Genomic DNA, 21,677 nt, shown 5'->3' on the forward strand with positions numbered 1-21,677 from the left:
TAAAAATAAATAAATAAATATATATATATATATATATATATATATATATAGTTTAAAAATTCTTGAGGGTAGGTGGGAGTCATAAAAAATTTACAGTTGATGGTGCCAATTTAATAAAGAATACCCACCCCCCAAAAAAACCATCTTCAGGGCCTTGAGCATGCTAGACAAGCTCTCAACCCTTGAACTACACCCGAGCCCTTCTGTTGTTGTTTTCCTTGAGAGTTAAGCTTGTTAGCCCTGGCTATCTCTGCTCTGCCTTTAGAAAAGAGAAAGAAATAATATAATCAAAACTCATATACCTTTCACTTAGATTCACCAATTTTAATCAGTTTGCCACATCTCCCTTATCAGTTTATCCATATACAAATATGTGTGTACATTTTGTATACAAATTATGTGTACTTTCTTGTTTTTGCTGAAAACTAGCCCTAATATATCTTCTAAAAACAAGGACATTATTCTATATAAGTATAATTCCATCATCATGCCATTTTTTTTCAGTGCTAGGGCTCTATCAGAGACGCATCTCCAGCCCATCATGAAAAATGTCTAAGAAATTCAACAAGTGATATGTTACCCAATATGTCAAGCACATTCAAATTTATCCAGTTGTCCCTCATTTCATTTATAAGTATTACCCTCTCAATTCAGAATCCAGTTTAGGATCACATCTCACATTTGGTTGTCATATCTTTTTAAGTATCTTTTAATACAGGAGAGTCCCTCCCTCTACCCCTTCTTATTTTGTGACACTGTAATTTATGAAAGGGCAAAGCCAATTATCACGTAGAAAGTTCCACAAAGACTTAGATTTGTCTGTTTCCTGATGTTTCAAACATTTTTGAAAAAAATGTGAAATGGAATATTACTCAAGACACCCTGTGAAAAACTATCACAGAGGTGATGTGGTATACTTCCCATTTCCTCAAAATGAGCAGAAGCCTGGTGCAGTAGCACACACCTATAATCTCCAGACACTTGGGAGGCCAAGGTAAGAGGAATACAAGTTCGAGGTTAGCCTCAACAAGGCCCTAAACAACTTTATGAGACCCTCTCTCTCAAAAAAAAAAAAAAAAAAAAAAAAAAAAGGCCAGGGATGTAGTTCAGTAATAAAACACCCCAGGTTCAATCCTCAGTACCAAAAATAGGGGGACCATGCAAGACAGCCTAAAGCTAGGTGGCCAACTACCCACTACCTCAGTGAAACCCACAGATCTCAAGAGAAATACTGAGTCTTATGAATGAGAACCTACTAGTTCAGTTTTGAAGCGTGAAGCCATCTGCTGATTGGGGAGCCACATGGCTTTCCAGTTTTTACCACTTTCCATACCAGAACCTGTTGAAATTTGATTCATCTACATCATGCCTTTGGCTAGCTGAGACCCATTGTTTCTTATCCTAAGTAACTGACTACATGTGGCAGAGGATTAATTTCTCTATTTAGTTCATTCAACAATGACTCCAGCTTTGTGTTAATAAATCAAGGCTCATAAAGCACAATACTTGTTTGTGAGGAACCTGAGGTTTAGTGGGAAACATGTTCAGAGACAGAGCCACTAAATTTAGACAATGGGGGTGGGGGGAGCACACGGCATATGCCTGTAATTCTAGTGACTCAGGAGGCCAAAGCAGAAGGATTAATAGGTTCATGGCCAGCCTAGGCAACTTAGCAAGACCCTGTCTCAAAAAATAAAAAGGATGGGTGGGGGTCATAGCCCAGTGGTTGAGTGCTTTCCTAACATGTATGAGGCACTGGGTTAGATTATTAGCACCAAATAAAAATAAAATAAAGGTCCATCAACAACTTGAAAAATAAAAATAAAAAGGACTTGGGGTGAAGCTCAGTGGTAGAGTGGCCCTGATTTCAATTCCTATTACCAAAAAAAAAAAAAGGTGGTGGTAATGGGGAGGGGTTGGCTTTCAACAGGGCCTTAAAATACAGAAGGATGTAGGGAGGTAGGTGGGGATAGAGTAAGAAGGGTGGGTGCATTTTAAGTAGAAAAGTGAAGCAAAAACAGGAAAATAGCTAGAATCCCCTTTGCACCAGTACAGTGTCCACTGTTGAGCTGATGATGATTGTCTTGTCATAATGCAAATAAATTTCAAAAGGTCCTAAACATAGTCTCTTCTCCTAAGGACACATGCTTTTGGGTGATGACTGCAGATTAGCTGTGTTCTCCTCAGCTGATCTCTCCCAGGACCATTTGCATTCCAAGACTGATCTGACCTCATCAAGTCAAGAACCACAGTTCTCCCACTAAAGGAATTTCAAACAGAAGGAACAACTGGAGAGATTTGTATGTGTGTGTATGAAGGGGCCCCTCCAGTGAAAGTGCTTGACCTTGAAAATCTTTATCTATAGATAACAAACTTGGCTGGGCAAGATGTTTTTTCAGTTGCAGTCACACTGACAGCTGTACAGTTACCATGTTCCCTGGGCAAATGCCAGCTTAGGGCCCTACACTCCTCCCCCAGCAAGCAGTGATAATCAAGTTGGAGTACAAGGGTCTGTATTCCCATGCTCATTAAAATATGCCGCCCCATTCTTAAAGCCATTCAAGGTGTTGGGGGTGGAGTTGGCACACGCAGGCCCTTTCCTACCTGTCCAAGCCTTTCCTGAGCCCTGGTCTTCCCTCATCAGGAGGGTCTGGGGACCTTATAGGGAAGGCACTTGCCCTGCCCCAGAGATAGAAGCCCTGAACCAAACACTACTCCAGCCTTGTAAGAGACGGGCTGGGGTTTAGGACACAGGTTCTACTCTCTGCCTTATTACTAGTTTTGTGAGCTGGGATGATACCTCTCTGAGCCTCAGTTTCTTCATGAGGTATTAGGTCCTCAATTATCTGGAGGGGGCCATCTCAGCTCTTCATAGTCTCTAACAAGTGAATGATATGGAGAAGGGGAAGAGGCAGAAGCTTACAGACAGAATTGAAGGCCAGAGTGGCGGGCAGGAAGGACCAACTTGCCTTCAAGGCCTTACTTCATAAAAAACAATCTCCTCGGGTGACCGAAGATTTTTCAGACACCAGTCTTTTTTCTAGAAAAAGCCGCAGCTGGATCTGAGTTATCCCTACCTCAACCTCCCTAAAAGGAAGTTTTTTTCCCCTGGACTCAGATCTTCTCTGGAACAGGAAAAACAGCACTGAACGCCCCTCATTCACTCAGGCTGCTGGCTCCAGAACCAGTCAGAATTTTGTGTTTTTGCGTGTTCAGCCATCCAGGTCGTTCACCCCCTTGCTCCCCAACTCAGACAGAACCTCCATGTCCCTCTATGGCTATGCCTCCTCAACCCCTGCCAATTGTACTCCCTTGGTAAACACCCCCGCTTCCCCAGCCAAACCCCTCCAGGCCCCTCAGCCATGGACTCTGCAGAAATTGGCACCTGGCTCTCCCCAGAACTCAGCTTCTACACAGCCCTCTCGGGTGCAAGCTGTTCATTTTCTCACTCTTCAAGGTCAGATTCAGGGTCACCAGTCTCCCTGATCCCTAAGACCATGCCCACCTTCCTCCTGATTACTGCCATTACATATAGGCCTTCTCCTCACCAAACATGTCTAAGTGGCCTTTGGATACTTTGTCCCTTGACCTCATCTCCAAAGACCTTCCTCCCCATTCCATTTCAGTCATACCCTCCCACAGGCAGAACTTTCTGACACCAGGATTCCAGACATCGAACCCCCTTGTCCTAATCTCCCAGCCTCCGGCTAATGACACCCACCACACGAAGGGCTTCACTTCTCCATTTTCTCTGTCACCAGCCCCCTTTGGCCTCATGTCTTCCTAACTAGCTTGAATTGCATGCTCCATCACTTCAACAACCCTCCTGTTCAACTCCCTCAAATCACCTTTGTTTTCCTGAACCTCTTTTCTGGATGAGTCCAACTCCCTTTTGCTGAGCTGACTTCACAATCAAGAAAAGCACAGCCTAGGAGAATGGGGCCTACAGGTCAAGGACCACCCACCTCAGCACTGCCAACCATCCCTCTATCCATGGGGCACACAAACCACCTAAACCGAACCCTAATCCTTCCTCCACCTTCTTGGAAGCCTTAGGCCATGTTTTCTACTCTTTTTTTCCTCTATAGACAGGTTTTCCTCTGACCATAAACTTTAAACACCTTCTTTTGAGGATCTGTCCTCCCCTTTATGACACTTTCTGCCTCCATTTCCCCAACTTCCTTATTCCTTGCTACTCTGCCATCTGCCACCCTGCCCTGACAACTGTTCTCAACAGAGCCACTGGTGGGCACCACCCCAGGTGGCCCTGACCCAGGTGACCCTCCCTTCTCCCTGTGATGTCATACTCCTCCTTGCCCACCTTCATCTCAGACCCCTGAGGTTGGAGCTTTAGGATCTCCTCTAGGCTTTCTCCTCAAAAATTTGACTCCCATCAAATGCTGATGTTTCACATGTCTAGTCTCCAACAGGTTCATCCAACGGCCTATTAGCATCCACCAGATGTTGCAGGGACTGCTCAGTGTCAACAAGGCCAAAACTGAATCATCTTCCCTTGAACTCACTTCCCTTGTGTCCCTTCTTCTCAGTGAATGGCAACCCCATCCATGCTGTTCCAACCCGACCTGGGTTCTGCATAAAAAATCAATATTTGCTCAGTGAGCAATGAATCTACTCTTTCTCATCTATAGACAGATCTTCCCCCATTCTCCACAGCCAATCACCAAGTCCTGTCCATTCTACCTTCTCCGTGAGGTTACTTCCTATGCATCCTTTTCAAGTTTCTCTGGACCCCCAACCCTGCCGGACAGGGATCTTGCGGAGAGCGCCATCGCTTAAGCCCGGCATGCCCCGCTCTGCCACCTGCACTGTGCACTGGCAGCTCCAGTCCACACGCTCCGTGGCCCAGCACTTAACAGGTGCTGGTAAAAACGACTGAGCTCAGCGGGCGAATGGAATCTGGAAGGACAGGGACCAAAGCGGGCAGCCCCTTGCAACTACGACCCGCGCCGAGACACCAGGCGTCTCCTGGCAACCAGATTTCCGCGCGCCCACTTAGGTGTTGTGCAAGAGCCCCGCCCCTCTCACGCGGCGCTCCCGGCAACCAATGGAAACCGTCCGCGGGGCGCCTTCTCTCAAACTATACGCGGAGAAGCCAATAGCACACCGCAGAGAGTCCCGCTTCCTGCAGGCGCGCCTCTCCTGCTTCTCCACCAGCCAATGAGAGCAGTCGGCATGCCCTTGAAGGGGGCGGAGCGACCGCTGCGGCCCGGGATCCCTCCGCCGCTGCACGGCTCGGGCCTTCTTCCCAGGTCTGCGGGTCCGGACCCAGAGAACCTCGCCCCCCGGCCCGTCCACAGTAAGGGGACTATGATCGTCAAGCGCAGCATTGACTTTCTGCTGGGCTTCTACTTTCTCTCCCACATCCCCATCACCTTGTTTTTGGACCTGCAGGTGGTGCTGCCGCGACAATTATACTCGGTCAAGGTGAGGAGCGTCCCGTGGTTCCCTGCCCGCTGGCCCCTCGAGTTCGAGACCCCTCGGTGCGCTGTGGGTGTCCCCTGGCGTCCCATAGAACCTCTTCTGGCTGGGCGCGGTGGCGCACGCCTCTAATCCCAGAGGCTCGGGAGGCTGAGGCTGGAGGATCGCGAGTTCAAAGCCAACCTCAGCAATGGCGAGGCGCTAAGCAACTCAGGGAGACCCTGTCTCTAAATAAAATGCAAAATAGGGGCTGGGAAGGTGGCTCAGTCGAGGGTCCCTGAGTTCAATCCCCGGCACACACACACACCCCAACACCAAAAAATAACCAAAAAGAACCTCCTTTGGCACGTTTCTCCCTCCTGCCTTCCTTGGGACCTGCCAGTGTCCGGCGCACTTCTTACCTAATTTCGATTCTGCGTCTTCCTGCCTTTTTGTTCATCTGCCCCAGTCCCTTCTCCCACATTGCAAGGTACAAACGTTTTGTGTTCCCTGAGTATGTGTAATGCTGCACAGTTTCACCTGTGGTCAGTTGTCAGTGTTTGAGGGAAGTAGTTTGAATGAACCACTCTCATCACATGTTGGATTCAAAGTTGTGGTTTTCTTTCCGAGCGCGGTGGCGCTCGCCTGTAATCTCAGCAGCTCCGGAGGCTGAGTCAGGAGGATCGGGAATTCAAAACCAGCCTCTGTAATTTAGCGAGGCTCTAAGCGACTCAGCGACCCTGCCTCAAAAAGAGAAAATAGAAAGGGGCGAGGAAAGTGGCTCAATGGTAAAGCGCCCTTGGATTCAATTTCCAATACCAACCCCCCCCCCCAAGCTCAAGAATAAATAAATTACCAGGAGGGGGCTTTGGCGCACGCCTGTCATCTCAGCGGTTCGGGAGGCTGAGGCAGGAGGATCATGAGTTCAAAGCCAGCCTCAGCAATGGCGAGGCGCTAAGCAACTCAGTGAAACCCTGTCTCTAAACAAAATACAAAATAGAGTTGGGGAAGAGGCTCAGTGGTCAAGTGCCTCTGAGTTAAGTCGCAAATACAAAAAAAAAAAAAAGGTAAATAAATTACCAACACCTTTTCACACTGCCATTATACTTGGGTTTGGGTAAGAATGATCACCTAAGTGAAATGTCACATCCCTGCCCCGCCCCCTTCACTCACCTTCCCCTTCCCCCCCTTTCCAGGCTATTGGAGAACCTTTTTTGCTTTTAAAGTATTCAGAGCTACACTTGGTTTTTGTTTGTTTTCTTATCTGAGTTTTTGTTTTGTTTTTCCTTTATCTTGGCCATGTAACCTCCTTCTGCGAAATTCCTGCCCTCAATTCTGTGTTTCTCCAAACTTTTGATAGAACTGGGCAAGACTGACTTCACTACCCAAAGACTTGATTTTTCCTTTCCTTTCCAGGAGCATTTACCTCTGAGCTACAAAGTCCCAGTCCTCCTCTCTCCACCCACCCATCCCTGCCTTTTTTTTTTTTTTTTTTTTTTTTTGAGGCAGAGTCCGAGTTGTCCAGGCTTGCCTAAGACTTTAGACTTGAGATCCTCCTGCCTCCAGAGTCACTAGGATAACAGTCATGTGCCACCATTCCCCACCTAAAAATTTGATTTTTGCCTCACTTTGTCCTGAACTGCTTTTTCTCTGCAGATCAACTAGTTGTCTTTGGTGCTGGAGATTTGGGGTTTGAATTCAGGCATGCTTTACCTAAGAGCTACATGCCCAGTCCTCACTAAATTATTACTGAGGCTGGCCTCCACTTGTGATGATCCTGCCTCAGTCTCCTCAGTTGCTGGGATTACAGGTGTGTGCTGCCATGCCCAGTTTGTAAAGCAGTTTTTTTTTTTTTTTTTTAATGTGGTACTAAGGGTGGGACCCAGTATCTCACACATGCTAGGCAAGCGCTCTACCACTGAGCCACAACTCCATTCCCTGCAAAGCATTCTTAATCTGAACTCCATGAGCTTGCAGTAGTGTACACAAAATTGCATGTGCCCTGTGTTTCCTAGAAGAGTCAACTTTTCCAGGGTCAAACCCTTCCAAAAAGGTTAGAACTCAAAAGTATACCAACTCCCCATAAGTCTCCTTTTTGCTCACTTTTAGAACTAAGCATAACTGGGAAAACTTCTGACCTCATTTCCATGGGGAAAGCGCAGGTGGGTATGTAGCAAGAGCATTGTGCTACACTCTGGTTACTCTGTTCTTCAAAAACTAGCCAAGTGGGTGAGTCAGGGACCTGTAGCCTCTACTTTTAAATAGGAGTTTAAATTATAAGCTCAAACATACTTAAGTTGTAAGTTTAGGGATGGAGCTTGATGGTACAGCACTCACCTAGTACACATGAGATCCTGAATTTGATCCCAACATATGCATACATTGTAGTAATTTCCTACTGCTACTTGAACAAACAATCACAAATTGGTTCCTTTCAGATTTATTCTTTCACAGTTCTGAAGGTTAGAAGTTCAAAATGAATCTTAAAGGATGTCATTAGCGCTGGTTCCTTCCCGAGGTTCTATGGGAGAATGGTGTTCCTCATTTTGTGGCCACAGCACATTAATCTCTTCTTCAGGTCACCCCATTGCCACTTTCTTTTATTTGGTCAAATCTACCTCTGCCTTACTTTTAATGAGGTTACTTGTATTGCCTTATCTATAGTTTTTGAAACTTGTGTGGCCACAATTCAGGCCTGCTGCCTATTTATAATCTCTTAATATAATAGGTCCCTTAAATTCTTGGGAATTGACATGTTACTTCACGTAGCCATTCCTGACTTAGGAGCCTGTGGTTTATCCTTTCTGCCATTCCCCATCCTTGCTCTTACCACTTACAAAATACTACTAAAATATGCCCAGCATCATGAAGACCCCATTTAAACGTGTGATTTGGTTGGGCAGAATATACTCCGCTTTGGATCTGGGAGTTTAGCTCAGTGGTAAACTAAAAACCAAGTAAACAGCGCCTCGCATGTACAAGGTCCTGAGCTTGATACCCAGCATCAAAAATAAAAAGATTTGAAAAGGATAATAACCAATGCAGATAGGATCTGGCTAGAAATTATGTAATTATTTCTTGTTGGTTTCAATCAAATCACTTGGAAAAACTCCTTCTTTATTATGAAACAGAAGAATTTAGTATTGGTTAATACATGGAAAGCATTTTGTAGTATCCTTTGCAGCTAGATAAAATGTTTCTGTTAAAATAAACAAATACAGGTAGGTGTCTGTCCATGTTCGGAATTAGAGAAATACAAGATTTCACAGCAAACTTTGGCTTAGAAAGCCATGAGTGCCGGCCCCATGAATCTTGTGGTGCTAGGGCTGAAACCCAGGGCATCACACCTGCCAGACAAGAACACTACTGCTGATCTACAGCCCAGTCCGGTGAATTTTCATGGGTATCAGTGATGTCTTGAGTCAAATGTAAGTCAGCTATAAATGGAAACAATTTTTTTAAATATTTTCTTTAATTGTAGTTGGACACAATACCTTTATTTTACTTATTTATTTTTATATGGTGCTGAGGATGGAACCCAGCGCTTTGCACATGCTAGGTGAGTGCTCCACTGCTGAGCCCCAGCCCCAGCCCAAATGGAAACAATTTTATCACATTCTTTTGGGGAGAGGGATCTTAAGTAATATATAATTATTAATGACCAGTTAGTTGCATGCCAAGATTTTTTTTGGGGGGGGGGAGGGGTTACCAGGGATCAAACTCAAGGACACTCAGCCACTGAGCCACATCCCCAGCCCTATTTTGTATTTTCTTTAGAGACAGGGTCTCGCTGAGTTGCTTAGCACCTTGCGGTTGCTGAGGCTGGCTTTGAACTCATGAACCTCCTGTCTCAGCCTCCCAAGCCTGAGATTACAGGCATGCGCCACCGCACTTGGAAAATGCCATGCCAAGATTTTCATTAGAATTAACTTGAGGGCTGGGGATGTGGCTCAAGCGGTAGCACGCTCGCCTAGCATGCGTGCGGCCCGGGTTCGATCCTCAGCACCACATACAAACAAAGATGTTATGTCCACCGAGAACTAAAAAATAAAAAAATAAAAATTAAAAAAAAAGAATTAACTTGAATATCCCCAGATATATATTACATCCAATCAAATAATTTTAGGTGCTAGCAATTGTTCTAAAGATGACATGTGTTGCCACAGTAAGATTGGCCCTATTTTATCAATGGGGAAATAAGGAGTGCACTTAAGGGTCTTGTCCAGAGCCAGGACTCAGCCAAGAGCTCTGCCTCTGGCTCCCATGCTCCATGACACTCTGCCTGGGGCCTGGGTCTTTTCTTCTGCCTACCCTTTGTTCAGCTCATGTTACGGCATCAGGTGGTTGGTTTGTGCCTGTGGGCAGTGGTACCTAATTATAAGGAGAGTGAAGTGACTAGATTTTTTTTTAATATTTATTTTTTAGTTGTAGTTGGACACAATACCTTTATTTATTTTTAGGTGGTGCTGAGGATCGAACCCAAGGCCTCACATGTACTAAGCAAGCGCTCTACTGCTGAGCCACAACCCCAGCCCCAAGTGACTAGATTTTTAAATTTTGCTAATCTCACCCTGCCCAGTGCCCTAACAAGCCTACCTTGATTTATGAAATAGGTGAATCGAAGATAAAGTTCAAGTGGACCAGAATGCCTTTCAAGTTCTGTGCTAAATCTTTGTTTTGTTTTTGTAATACTGGGGATTGAGCCTTAGATTGTGTATTTTTTGTTGTTTTGGTTGGTGGTTGTTGGGGTTTTGTTTTGTTGTTGCTTTTGTTTGGACAGGACCTTGCTAAGTTGCTGAGATTCAAACTTACAATCCTCCTGCTTTAGCTTCCCAAGTCACTAGGATTACATGCATGTGTCATCACATGCCGCTGCAGTAAATTTTTTTTTTTTTTGCTTTTTTTCCCCACGTTTTTTACTAGTGCATCATAGTTGTACATAATGCAGTAAATATTTTAAAGTACATAGTTTTCCCTAATACTTATTTATGATTTTTTTGTTTTTAGATTTATTTTTAAATCACTTAGTTCAACTTGCTCATTTTATAAATAAGGAAACAGAGCCCTGAAGAAGAGCAAAAACTTATTCCTTTTGAGTTTTCCTACATTACTATCCTGAAAGTGCTTAGGAGGTGGCAGAGGGCACTACCTTGCCATGAATTCAGAGTTCACATTAAGAACAGACTAGAGATCATTGGTGAATAGACTGGTCAACAGAACCTTTCTGAAATCCATATTGTGCCAACAGAATATTTGTTTCTGGATGTTTACCTCTCTTTCATAATAGTGAACCTTTATCTTATGATTAAACATTAACAGGAGAAAGGTCCTTGAATTTTCTAATGTAAGATAAAATTCTTAACCTCGGAGTTGCTTTATATTTTGGGAGGTGGGGGGCAGGAGAGGTTCTAGGGATTGAACCACCCGGCTACATCTCAGCCGTTTTTATTTTGAGTCAGGGTCTTGCTGAGTTGCTGAGGCTGGTCTCAAATTTGTAGTCCTCCTGTCTTGGTCTTCCAAGTTGCTGGGATTGCAGACAGTGCCCGGTTGATGGAGTTGCCTTCATTCATAATATCAAAACACTGGCTTTGAAACATGTGTGGGACAGTGCCACCTCCTGGAAGCTAACTGTGATAGACCTTGGTAGTAAACCCAAGCCTCTAGGCTTTAGACTTCTGTAAAACACAGTGGGCATCTCAAACTCTACTGCTTCCTTCCTCTGCCTATGGCCACTTCAGCATGGATCTGCTTCCCCTTATTTGATTATAAGGGTATTTACAAGGGTGGGGCCCAAACTAGAGCTGAGACCACTAAGTCAAGCCTTGACAACCTAGCAGCTATATGGTTTGGGGCAGTTCATTCATCTACAAATATCCTACTGGTCTTCTCAAAAAAAAAAAAAAAATGGGGAGGGGGTCTAAAGTTAAAAACAATGAGGAACTTACTTGTGATATTAAAGTATCCGAATTTACTTCTTCACATAGGTTACATTTATCCTCTCCCCTCTCACAACCACCTTCCTCCACCAAAAAAAAAGAAAGAAAATTCAACTTATTTCGGCATGGAGGGAATCTGGCCTTTGGAGTTGGGTATACAGTTATTGTGAAAGGGAAAATATCAGGATGATTTTCACATTTCTTCCTTACAAAAAAGGATGTCAGCAGAAATGTCATTTTCCTTTAGCAAACATCCTGAGAACCTACTGTGTGTCAGCTGTCTGTTGCTCTTGACAGTGGGCAACATAATCTGAACTTGTGTTATTATGGAGTTCTCAAATTCTGGGTAGCATAAAGAAGAGACTGAAAGAGTTGAGGAAAAACTTCACAGAGAGGGTAACATTTGAGTTAGAGCTAGTGAGTTTTTAATCTAGACTATGATACAGAAGCCAGCTGGTATGCCACCTGCCGCCAAAAGGACTGGACAGTAAAAGACTACCAGTTATCCCTAAATGACCTGAAGATGCTGAACCTGATCAAGCCAGGTGCTGTAATTTCCCATGATTATCATCTTGTTTTCAGCTCAGAAACCTGCTGGCTTGGTATGCTGAAGAGTTCAAAGACCCTCTGATACAGAGCACCCCAGTGTGGTTCCAGTCCTTCGTGTTTTGTGAGCTTTTGTTTCAGCTGCCCTTCTTTCCCGCTGCAACATATGCCTTCTTCAAAGGTTGGTAAATGATGGGAAAAATCTCCTTTTTTCTCAGAAAGCAGGCCCTAGAAATTTTTTGAGAAAGTATTTCTAAGATAGAGGGGCATAGTCCCTGAAGTTGGCACAAGGGCCCCATAGGATCTGGTGGAAGCAATCAGGATAAACTCGTAAAGGGACATTAATGTGGCTCAAACCCTATCTGGTCAACTGAGGCACATGACTGCCTCAGTTATCTAGAAATCTCTCCCATTACACTTAAAGATTGAACTTGTCATCCCCTGACCCCACCATCGAATCTCTCAACCATTGGCTTTACTGCCCTCCTTTGAATAATATCATACTGACCTACAAGCATCAAGTGAATTCATAAAAGGCTTCTCATTTAAAAATTATTCTTACATGTTCTTATATAATTAATGCCTTTATAAATAAGAGGCCATACCTCTGTCCTTAGTAACTAAGCTCTTACAGCTGAAAGTGCCTACTGGAGTTTACCAGAGGCACTGGATCCAACTGCAGGCCTCTTGCCTATATATGATGACTTCACAGGCGGGTGCTGGGATAGGGATGTACCTCCCCTTGCATTTTAGACTAAACTGGTAATGGGAGTTTTACTATCCTAGAGTTCTGCTAAGTTATATTCTGACCCTCACCCTTGATTTCTCTGGCAAGTCAGTGAGCTAGGGTCCTAGCTCTCAACTAAGTTTATGTATTGGATAGTGTAACATCCATTTTTCCATTTTTTTCTGAGTTTCTACCTGGAGAAAAGCACAGAAAGGGAACAGGCCAGCAGAGACAGGGCAAAGAACATCTCAGACGTCCCAGAAACCATATACAGATCTAACCATCCTTTTCTCTTTCTTTGCTTCAGGAAATTGCAAGTGGATCCGTATGCCTGCAATCATCTACTCAGTTCATACCCTAACAACATTAATTCCAATTCTCTCCACATTTCTATTTGGGGATTTCTCCAAAGCCAGTGGTTTCAAAGGAGTAGGTCCTGAGAGTTTCCATGAACGAATAACCCTCATGGCCATCTATGCCCCCTACTTTATCGTTCCCTTCATACTTCTGTTGTTCATGTTGAAGAACCCCTACCGCGAGGAGAAAAGAAAGAAAAAATGAGGGAAACAATCACTGACCCAGGAAGAGACACTCACAGGGCAGTTGCCCCTTTTGACCCAATACAAGAAAAACTACTCTGAACCCATGTCTTCAGTAGCATTTGAAACATGAACAGCAGTACTTAAGAGCAAGATGGTGGCAGGAGCCACATCAAACCTTTATCTTCCAAGAGATGAACAGATTCATCAGCTGGGGTGGGAGGCAAAGGAGAATGGGCTATCGTTGAAAAGTCGTGCCAAATACCTTATCATGTGCCCAAGTTCCATTGCAGGACCAGACCAGAAACTGAGTAAGCTCCCTCAAGACATGGCCTCCTTGACTCATTCAGGAGGCAACTGACCCACAGCATATACACATGACTGAACCTTTGACTCATGATTCACTGTAGCCTATCAATCACCAATCCAAAAATAGTGGAGTGGTTTCAGACCATTCAAATTAGAAATTGTGCCTCTTTAATACTCATTAAAAACCATGTTTTCTTGGCCCTACCTCTACCCCTGGGAGAAAAAAGGGAAAATATTATGTAGAAGAGGTTTAAATTGAATTTCCCTAAGGTTCAGCCTCAGCGTGACTTGTCAATCAAACAGGTTAGACTGGAAAGTGTTTGTTTCTTAAACAGGTCATCCCAAGAGATTTTAAGTCACTTTGTTCATCTTATTTCCAAATCTTAGACATGTATATTTTTAAAGACCACCTGGGACAGTTCCCTTCATTCTAAAGTCTGGCATCTAAGGACTGTTCTGGAGGTGTGCTCCCTAATGAACAGCTTCATCCTTCCTGATACAGTCTGGTCATTCCCACCCTGTTTAGGGCTGGGGATAGTTGGGTGTGACAAAACCAACGTGTGCATGTCAGATCTCTTCACATTAATGCTCAGCATTCCATCAGGGTTCTCTAAATCTACTTGAGGCCAACACTAAAGAGGGAAAACGAAAAACAAGTCCTGATCAACTCTGTTTTTGTCTTTTTTGTTCACAAGTCATACTGGTCTGACTGTTGGTACCAACTCAGGTGAAACTGGTCCAAATAAAGGCAGCTGATGACTACTGCCTGATGAGTTTTGTGGACTGGGAATTGAGCATCCAGGATTCTCTCACAAGGGGTGAAGCACTCTGCAAACCACAAGGGGGAAAAAGGCAACTAAGCCATTTGAAAACAATAGTTTATTGCTTTTTCTTTCCAAAGCTTTCTAAGTTTACAAAAAAGAGGATCAAAGTTTACAGACTGCTTCATTCCTACTAAGAATGTAAGAGGTGAGAACCTGCCCAGCATGGCCACTGGCAGTAGCTGTTCACTCACTCATTCCAGTCCTACCCCTGGACTGCATTACTGCCTTCAGAGGGCTGTGTTCCTTGCACACTGTCATGACGTAGGTCATTAGTCAAGTCACTGGAATGGTACAGAGGTTTTTTGGTTTGGGGGCTTTTTTGCCTTCCTGGTATAAAATGAAATTTTCAGTTCATTTCTGAAAAATAAATTGGTCAATAAATTCATTTTGTTCTGCTTCTACTTTACACAAAGCTTCATATTCAACCCGATACCTGAAAAACAAAATTATTAGAAGCCCTGAAAAAGATGAAACAAACCATAGTCTTAAGTCTTCTAGAGAAGACTACAGAGGTTTAAATGATTCTAAGAAATGGTGAGTTCAGAATGAAGTTAGGGCAAGAAAGAAAAAACAAACAGGCAAAGTCCTACCCATAGGAATTCTCCAGGGCTGGGTTGTGGCTCATGGGGAGCACTTGCTTCACATGTGTGAGGCCCTGGGTTTGATCCTTAATACCAGATAAAAACAAATAAGGGCAGGGTTGTGGCTCAGTGGTAGAGTGCTTGCCTAGCACATGTAAGGCACTGGGTTCAATCCTCAGTACCACATAAAAATGAATAAAATAAAGCTATTTAAAAAATAAAAGGCGGGGCTGAGGCTTTAGCTCAGTGGTAAAGCACTTGCCTCACATATGTGAGGCACTGGGTTCGATCCTCAGCACCACATGAAAATAAAGATACTGTGTATTCATCTACAACTAAGTAAATACTTTTTTTAAAAGGCATGCTATCCATCTACAACTACCAAAAAACTCCACCCCTAACAAAGTTACCTCTGGGAGTCAGCCAACTGGCCCCTTGCTATCTGAATTTTCATACTCAAACCTGGTCAAGGATGTTTGTTATAAAACCAATGTTCTGTTTTCTTCCCATCAAATGTAATTTTTTTAAATTTTAATATTTTTTTTTTTAGTTTTCGGCAGACACAACATCTTTCTTTGTATGTGGTGCTGAGGATCGAACCTGGGCCGCAGGCATGCAAGGCGAGCGCGCTACCGCTTGAGCCACATCCCCAGACAAATGTAATTTTTAAAAATTCTTCAAATCGGGTTGACTAGTGCAATGCTATTCCTGGGGAAATGATGATAAAGATGATCAAGAAAGAAAATAGAATCTAAGTGCTGATGTGAAGAACCTGCTTCACATCATGGTTTCTTACCTTTCTAGCTGCATTTTCTTTTCTGCTATCAGTGCTTGAAGTTGCTGCTGTTGGGCTTCTCTCTGCTTTGCTATGGATTTGAGCAAGTTCCGAGCACCAATGGCCTAAGAAACAGAATCACCAAAGTTCGTGGCTTCATTAAAAATCTATAGCAGGAAGTCCTCAAAATAGGGGTGGGCCATCAGGAGTTATTTCAGTGCCCAGAGGGGAAAAGAAAGTGGCACACCAGGGCTTGGGGATAAGCCAGAAAGATGATTAACCTACCAATCAGAGTGCCTGGGGAGAACTGGCCTATAGCTAGGAGGCAAGTCCAGAGCTCTTCACAGAACCCTGCCTGCAGGTACTGAATGGCTGGCTGGCTGGCTGGTGGTGCCCTTCAGCCTCATGCCCTTTAAGTTATTTGCACCATGTAAGTCTTCATTTTTCCATGTATATAAGATAAAACCTGGGGCTGGGGCTGTAGCTCAGTGGTAGAGCGCTCGCCTAGCATGCATGAGGCACTGGGTTTGAGCCTCAGCACCACATAAAAATAAAAAGGCATTCTGTCCATCTACAACTACCAAAAAAAATTAAAAAAAAAAAAAAAACTCAGTGCTGATGTGAAGATCAAAGTAATAAAAGTATCCTGACATATAAGCTCAGAAGGTTAACTGGACCCTAAATTGTTACAAAAATCTTATTTTGACTTGGAATGGGACCACCATTTGGCTCTGTTATCCCATTCCTTGGCATATATCCAAAAGGACTTAAAATCAGCATTCTCTAATGATATGGCCACATCAAGGTTTGTAGCAGCTCAATTCATAATAGCTAAGCTATGGAACCAACCTAGGTGCCCTTCAACAGATGAATGGATATAGAAAATGTGGTACATATACACAATGGAATATTACTCAGCCATAAGAATGAAATTATGGCATTTAACAGTAAATGGATGGAACTGGAGACTATCATGCTAAGTGAAATAAGCCAATCCCAAAAACCAAAGACCAAATATTCTCTCTGATGTGTGGATACTAATTAAGAGTGGGGGGTGGAGTTCACTAGATTAGACAAAGGGAAATGAAGGGAAGGGAGGGGAGATGGCAATAAGAATGAACTGGACATAACTTTCCTATGTTCATATATGAATACACAATCAGTGTAACTCCACATCGTGTACAACCACAAGAATGGGAAGTTATACACCATGTAACATGATATGTCAAAATACATTCTACTGTCATGTGTAAGAAGAATAAACAATTTTTAAAGAATCTTATTATGATTAAAAGAACCCACTCATTCTTCCCCAAAAATGAAGAGCAGAGATTAAGGGAGTAGAGAATCAGCGCCCTGGGCCAGGCCAGAAGCATGCGAGCTTACCTTCATTTTTTCATTTTCTGCTTCTTTTGCAAGTTGGTCAACAAGCTCAATTAGACCACCAACTATTTTCTGAAACTGGCCAATTTCTTTTGGAGAAAGAACAAAAAATATCTTATTTTCTCAGCATCATCACTCTCTCTCAGCACTCCCCTGAAGCAGTGAGGGCAGAGCTGAATACTCCTTCTAATCTATGTCAAAACAGTCTGGTGCCTGCTGGTACAAGTCTCCCACCCTTGGTCTGAACCTAGAGAAATGTGGCCAGGGGCCCAGAGTTGGACCAGGGAATACCTAGACCTTGAGTTACCACCAGGCCAGCCACCTGCTGCTACTTGAGGCTACAAAGGGTCCACCTGGAGGACCCAATTTTGCTGCTACTTCAGGCTACAAAGGGTCCACCTGGAGGACCAAATTTCCCAGGAGTGACAAGAAGCACAAAGCACAAAGCACAATTCACAAAAAGACTGTTTCAGAACACCAGTGCTACCTCTGGACTAGCCACACATACCCTAGATTTCAGTCAATGGTGGGATGGGACCTTCCCACCAATAACCAGAGCCAACTAAAGAGCTCATAGCATTTAAGTACTTAATCTCCCACTCACTTTTTTCAACATCCTTGGTATGCTGGAACCCCATTTTACTAGGGAAAAAAGAGGTGAGACAATAGCATGCACATAGCAACCACAGACTGGCAATGAAACCCAAGCAACTTTCACCAGCTAAACTCTCTTCACAGCACAGGGAGGTCCAGAGGCTCAGAAATCCTTTGCTCCAGCTAGATCTGGCTCTCTTCATCAGCACTAGGCTTGCTTGGCTGCTGGGACAGGAGATTCTAAAATCTCTAGCTCAAACATAACTTCATTAAGTCTGTTGAGCTGCCTCTGGAGACTTCAGTTAGCATCTTTCACTCCAAATAATGGAGCGCCTACCACTGAGAACACTTTCTATCAAGAAATCAAATAATGCATAATTCCAATTTCCCACCTCAAAGCCCTGGTTCTGCCCCATGAAGATTAAGGTTTTTGAGAGCAAAAAAAAAAAAAAAAAAAATCACAGATGACATGTCAGAAAACACCCTCCTCTCCCAATGTGCTCAATACAGGATGACATGACAAGTATAAGAAGACAGCAGGGGGCTGGAGCTCAGTGATAGAGCACTTATCTAGCATGTGTGAGGCACTGGGTTCAATCCTTGGCACCAGATGAAAATTAAAAAAAAAAATTCTTTTTTTTTAATAATATGACAGCAGGTACATGGAGATTTAAAGCCAGGACTATTATTGCAGCCAGGAGAAAGAGTGGGGTATAAATCCTACAGTGGGGTGCTGCTCAAAGATGAATAGTACTGTGTCTCCCAAAGTGATACTCACTGTCCACAAACTCCTTGCACTCTTCCTTGAGCTCTATGGTCTGCTGGGTTACCTCGGGGTCCAACACCCGCAACTTGTTCAGCTCATCAAAGTGCAGCCCTGCTTCACCCAGGATGTCCTTGGCCATAGCTACAGAGAAACCAGGCCCAGTACCCAATCACTTCTCAGCCACTAAGGAAATACCTGCTGCTTGCCCAAGCCCACTCCTACCCCCAGATACTAATGCCAAAACCCCTGATGTTCCAAAGAATCCCCAATCCCACTGCCTCCACCTCTCAGCCTCACCTGTTTCCCTTCCAGGTTCCCTAGAGAAGTTCTGTTCTGAAGGGGTGACAGTGGCAGAAGAGGTGTGCCATAGGAGCAAGGGTCAGGAAAGAATAAAGTCCAGTTGCTTGTCACAGGCATCGTTCATTCAACACACATTTCTTGAGTGCCTACTACATGCCAAGACTGCTAGATGCTGGGGGTACAGAGCTGAATGCAACATGGTGCCCGCCCTGGAGGAGCACATAGTTCAGCTGGAGGAAGATAGACAGGTAAACTGAAAAATTATGCTGTTAAGTGCTTTTCCGAAATATCACTACAGAACAAGAAGAAAACAGAGCAGTTAACTTGAGTGACATCAGGACTGTTATGAGCCATAAACATATTTATATTTCCCCATTTATGTACCAAAAAAAGCTTTTCAAATACGTGTTTTATGTTGTTTGTGGAATAACATCAAAAGCAAATTTTAAAAATCTGGGTAAGTTAAAAGGGTTAAAAAAAAATAAGCTATGAGTAAGAATATTACCCAAAATGTATGATGCAAGTCACTATACCGATGCCCGAAATGGGAACCAAAGTTGGGTCAGTCTCTTCCTAGCAGAAAACACAAAAAAGAATGAAGTATCAGCAAGAACGTACCAAGTAAGGTGGCCAGGGAAAGGCATTCCAAGCAGAGAAGGCAGCATGGACACAGGTCACTGAAAGGATGCCTCAGTTCCGAGAAGGAAACTGGAAATTCACCCTCATTCTGGCTCAAAAAACAATTTTTTTAATACTAAAAATAAGTGAAACATGCATGCTCTATTCAAAAAGGGAAGTGATGAGAGACTAGCCCAGTGGTAGAGCACCTGTCTAGCAGATGTGGGGCCCTAGGTTCCATTGTCAACATCACAAAAAAAAAGAAAGAAAGAAAAGGAGGAAATGCTAATCAGTTCTAGCCATTGGCTCTAGGCCTATTCCAAAACCCAGGTGTTCCAAAGACTATCATCACCTGTCCCTGCAGCACCCCTTTTCTCTGCGCCCATCACCCCCTGACGCACCTGTTTCCCTTTCAGCTTTGTTAGAGAAGTTTGTTTCTGAATGGGATGAAGTCGGAGAGTGGCTATCAGAAACAGGTGTGCCACAGGAAGAGCAATGTTTGGAAAGAATTAAGTCCCTTGGGCTGGAGATGCCTCTCAGGAGCAAAGTGCATGCCCAGCATGTGCAAGACAATCCCCAGCACCAAAAAATAAAGAAATAAAAAAGAATTAAGTCCTACTGTTGCCACAGCACTGTGTGAGCTAACTAATACATGTCTTTGGGCTGTCTATATATGACTCTGGCCTTTAGCCGCACTGGAATCAACTAAAGTGAGTTGATCCTTTCTTTTTAAATGTTTTAATCATTCAAAGCTTCCTTAAATCTGTCTTCCTGCTTGTTCTCTTTACACATCTAGTCGAAGTACTTAACAGTTACCAGGTAATCAATCAGACCAGATGCTCCAGAAAGATCCACGTAACTTGATAGAGCAAACACTTACTTCAACTTCCACTACCTTACCTGAGACAGTGCATTTATCCAGAAACTCCTAAGTCCTGCTCTGGGAATAAAGAGCTGTTGAAATGTCTCTGGACAGAGAGTGCATTAATCACAAATTATGATAACAGTGTGAGGAAAAGCACATGGCGCTATGTGAAGATGCAGCAGGACATAGCGTGGAGCAGAGGGATGTCAACAAAAACTTTCTAAAAAAGTGATGTTTAAACTGAGACCTAAAGTCAAAAAGTTCGTGAGATGAAGGCAGAGGGAGAATGGATCAAGATGAAGCCAGACGAGGAAACCAGTACTGGATCATGAAGGGCTCCAAAAGCTACAGTAATGAGCTTGGCACCTGGTGGATTCTCAGCAAAGTGACATTTTCATTTAGGAAGATCACTCTGACTCAGTCTGGAGACTGGACTGGAGGAAACAAAAGAGCAGGGCCATGCTTACCTAATTCCCCACTGTCACCCTAGCACCTAGCATGGTGCCTGCACATAATTGGCACTCAGTTAATGTTTGTGGAATGAATGTCTGTGAAAATAGATAGAAGGCTACTGCAAAAACCAAAGCTTGCAGCTGAAGAAAAGTGTTCTGAGTTGAGATGTTTTCTAAGCTGAACTGATAAGAGAGTAAGGAAGTCAATAAAGGGAGTGAAAAAGTCAGGCATGATTCCCATAAATCTCGCTTGAACCCATGTGTGATTGGAGGGGATAATTTAAAGAGATGGGTAAGATGGAATAAGGGACAGAGAGAAGCTTCACGGAGGGCTATCGTATTCTTTCACAACTCACACCACACACGTGTCTGAGTATCTGAGGAACATAAGAGACCTGGGACTGAGCTCCCTAAGGATGAGGGCGGTGATACGCTGTCCCCGCGTCCGGGCTCTCCCAGGTGCACGCTAGGCACTACCTACGGGCTCTACCAATGGGCTGTGGAAGAGGCACTGGACAGAAAGTCAGAAAAGGCCGGGGCGAAGGAACTAGCGGTCTTCTCTACTATGTAAACCCCGCGCGGTTTCCGAGCCTCAGTTCCCGGCGGCGATCAACGGGCCACGCTTCAGGCGTCACCTGGGTGTGAAACCGCTCCCTAAGAGTCTGGCGGAATTCCCACGTTCCTTTCCGCCCGGGTCTGCCTTTTCTTAAGGCGGGGGCCTGTCAGATTCCTCTAGCCCCTGGTCCGCCTGCGTACCCCAACCCAAAATCACCTCTTACCTGCCGGCGCTCTGCGGCCGAGGGTGACGTTGGCAGGCAGCTTCTTCCTCCAGTTAACAGCACTCCGTACGTAACTCGCTCCCCTCGGCTGCTGCCACGGCTACAAGATCTGTTTACCATAGCGTCACTGCCTGACACCGGAAGCACTTGGCCTCGCATATCCCACAGAGCCTACTGGGAAATAGAGCCTACTGGGAAATACTGCCTACACAACCCAGAAGCCTTTGCGCCAGCGAGGTCGCCGGAAGTAGGTGCGCTCTCACGG

At 44.2% G+C, this 21,677-nt stretch overlaps 2 protein-coding genes across 7 annotated transcripts; one reads left to right on the forward strand and one right to left on the reverse strand.

Moving 5' to 3' along the window:
• Positions 1 to 4,889: 4,889 nt before the first annotated feature.
• Positions 4,890 to 14,684, forward strand: Tmem97 (transmembrane protein 97). Its single transcript, XM_005327807.5, has 3 exons — positions 4,890 to 5,445; positions 11,937 to 12,081; positions 12,935 to 14,684. The coding sequence occupies exons 1-3, from the start codon at positions 5,179 to 5,181 to the stop codon at positions 13,186 to 13,188; spliced, it is 666 nt and encodes a 221-aa protein (XP_005327864.3). The 5' UTR covers positions 4,890 to 5,178; the 3' UTR covers positions 13,189 to 14,684.
• Ift20 (intraflagellar transport 20) lies at positions 14,337 to 21,552 on the reverse strand. 6 transcript variants are annotated; one of them, XM_021728078.3, is made up of 7 exons: positions 21,413 to 21,551; positions 19,204 to 19,271; positions 18,696 to 18,928; positions 18,411 to 18,539; positions 17,042 to 17,127; positions 15,677 to 15,780; positions 14,337 to 14,732 (listed from the first exon to the last, which is right to left on the reverse strand). In XM_021728078.3, exons 4-7 carry the CDS (start codon positions 18,535 to 18,537, stop codon positions 14,651 to 14,653), a joined length of 399 nt encoding a protein of 132 aa, XP_021583753.1. In that variant the 5' UTR covers positions 18,538 to 18,539; positions 18,696 to 18,928; positions 19,204 to 19,271; positions 21,413 to 21,551; the 3' UTR covers positions 14,337 to 14,650. The 6 variants fall into 6 exon arrangements, with proteins under 6 accessions (XP_021583753.1, XP_077898657.1, XP_077898660.1 ...); XM_078042531.1 differs by lacking the exon at positions 19,204 to 19,271 and having other exon boundaries at positions 21,413 to 21,546; XM_078042534.1 differs by lacking the exon at positions 19,204 to 19,271 and having other exon boundaries at positions 18,696 to 18,731; positions 21,413 to 21,535.
• Positions 21,553 to 21,677: the final 125 nt, after the last annotated feature.

The sequence above is a fragment of the Ictidomys tridecemlineatus genome, chromosome 3 (assembly GCF_052094955.1).
Source record: "Ictidomys tridecemlineatus isolate mIctTri1 chromosome 3, mIctTri1.hap1, whole genome shotgun sequence".
Taxonomy (NCBI): Eukaryota; Metazoa; Chordata; class Mammalia; order Rodentia; family Sciuridae; genus Ictidomys; species Ictidomys tridecemlineatus.

Bases quoted from the DNA above. Each gene is read 5' to 3' on its own strand.
- Tmem97 (XM_005327807.5), top strand. From the start codon at position 5,179: ATGAGAGCAGTCGGCATGCCCTTGAAGGGGGCGGAGCGACCGCTGCGG. The intron at 5,446-11,936 runs GTGAGGAGCGTC...TCTTGTTTTCAG, and splicing joins GACAATTATACTCGGTCAAG to CTCAGAAACCTGCTGGCTTG. The intron at 12,082-12,934 runs GTTGGTAAATGA...TCTTTGCTTCAG, and splicing joins AACATATGCCTTCTTCAAAG to GAAATTGCAAGTGGATCCGT.
- Ift20 (XM_078042533.1), bottom strand. From the start codon at position 18,537: ATGGCCAAGGACATCCTGGGTGAAGCAGGGCTGCACTTTGATGAGCTG. The intron at 15,781-17,041 runs GTAAGCTCGCAT...TCTGTTTCTTAG, and splicing joins CAGAAAATGAAAAAATGAAG to GCCATTGGTGCTCGGAACTT. The intron at 14,733-15,676 runs GTAAGAAACCAT...TTTGTTTTTCAG, and splicing joins AAGAAAATGCAGCTAGAAAG to GTATCGGGTTGAATATGAAG.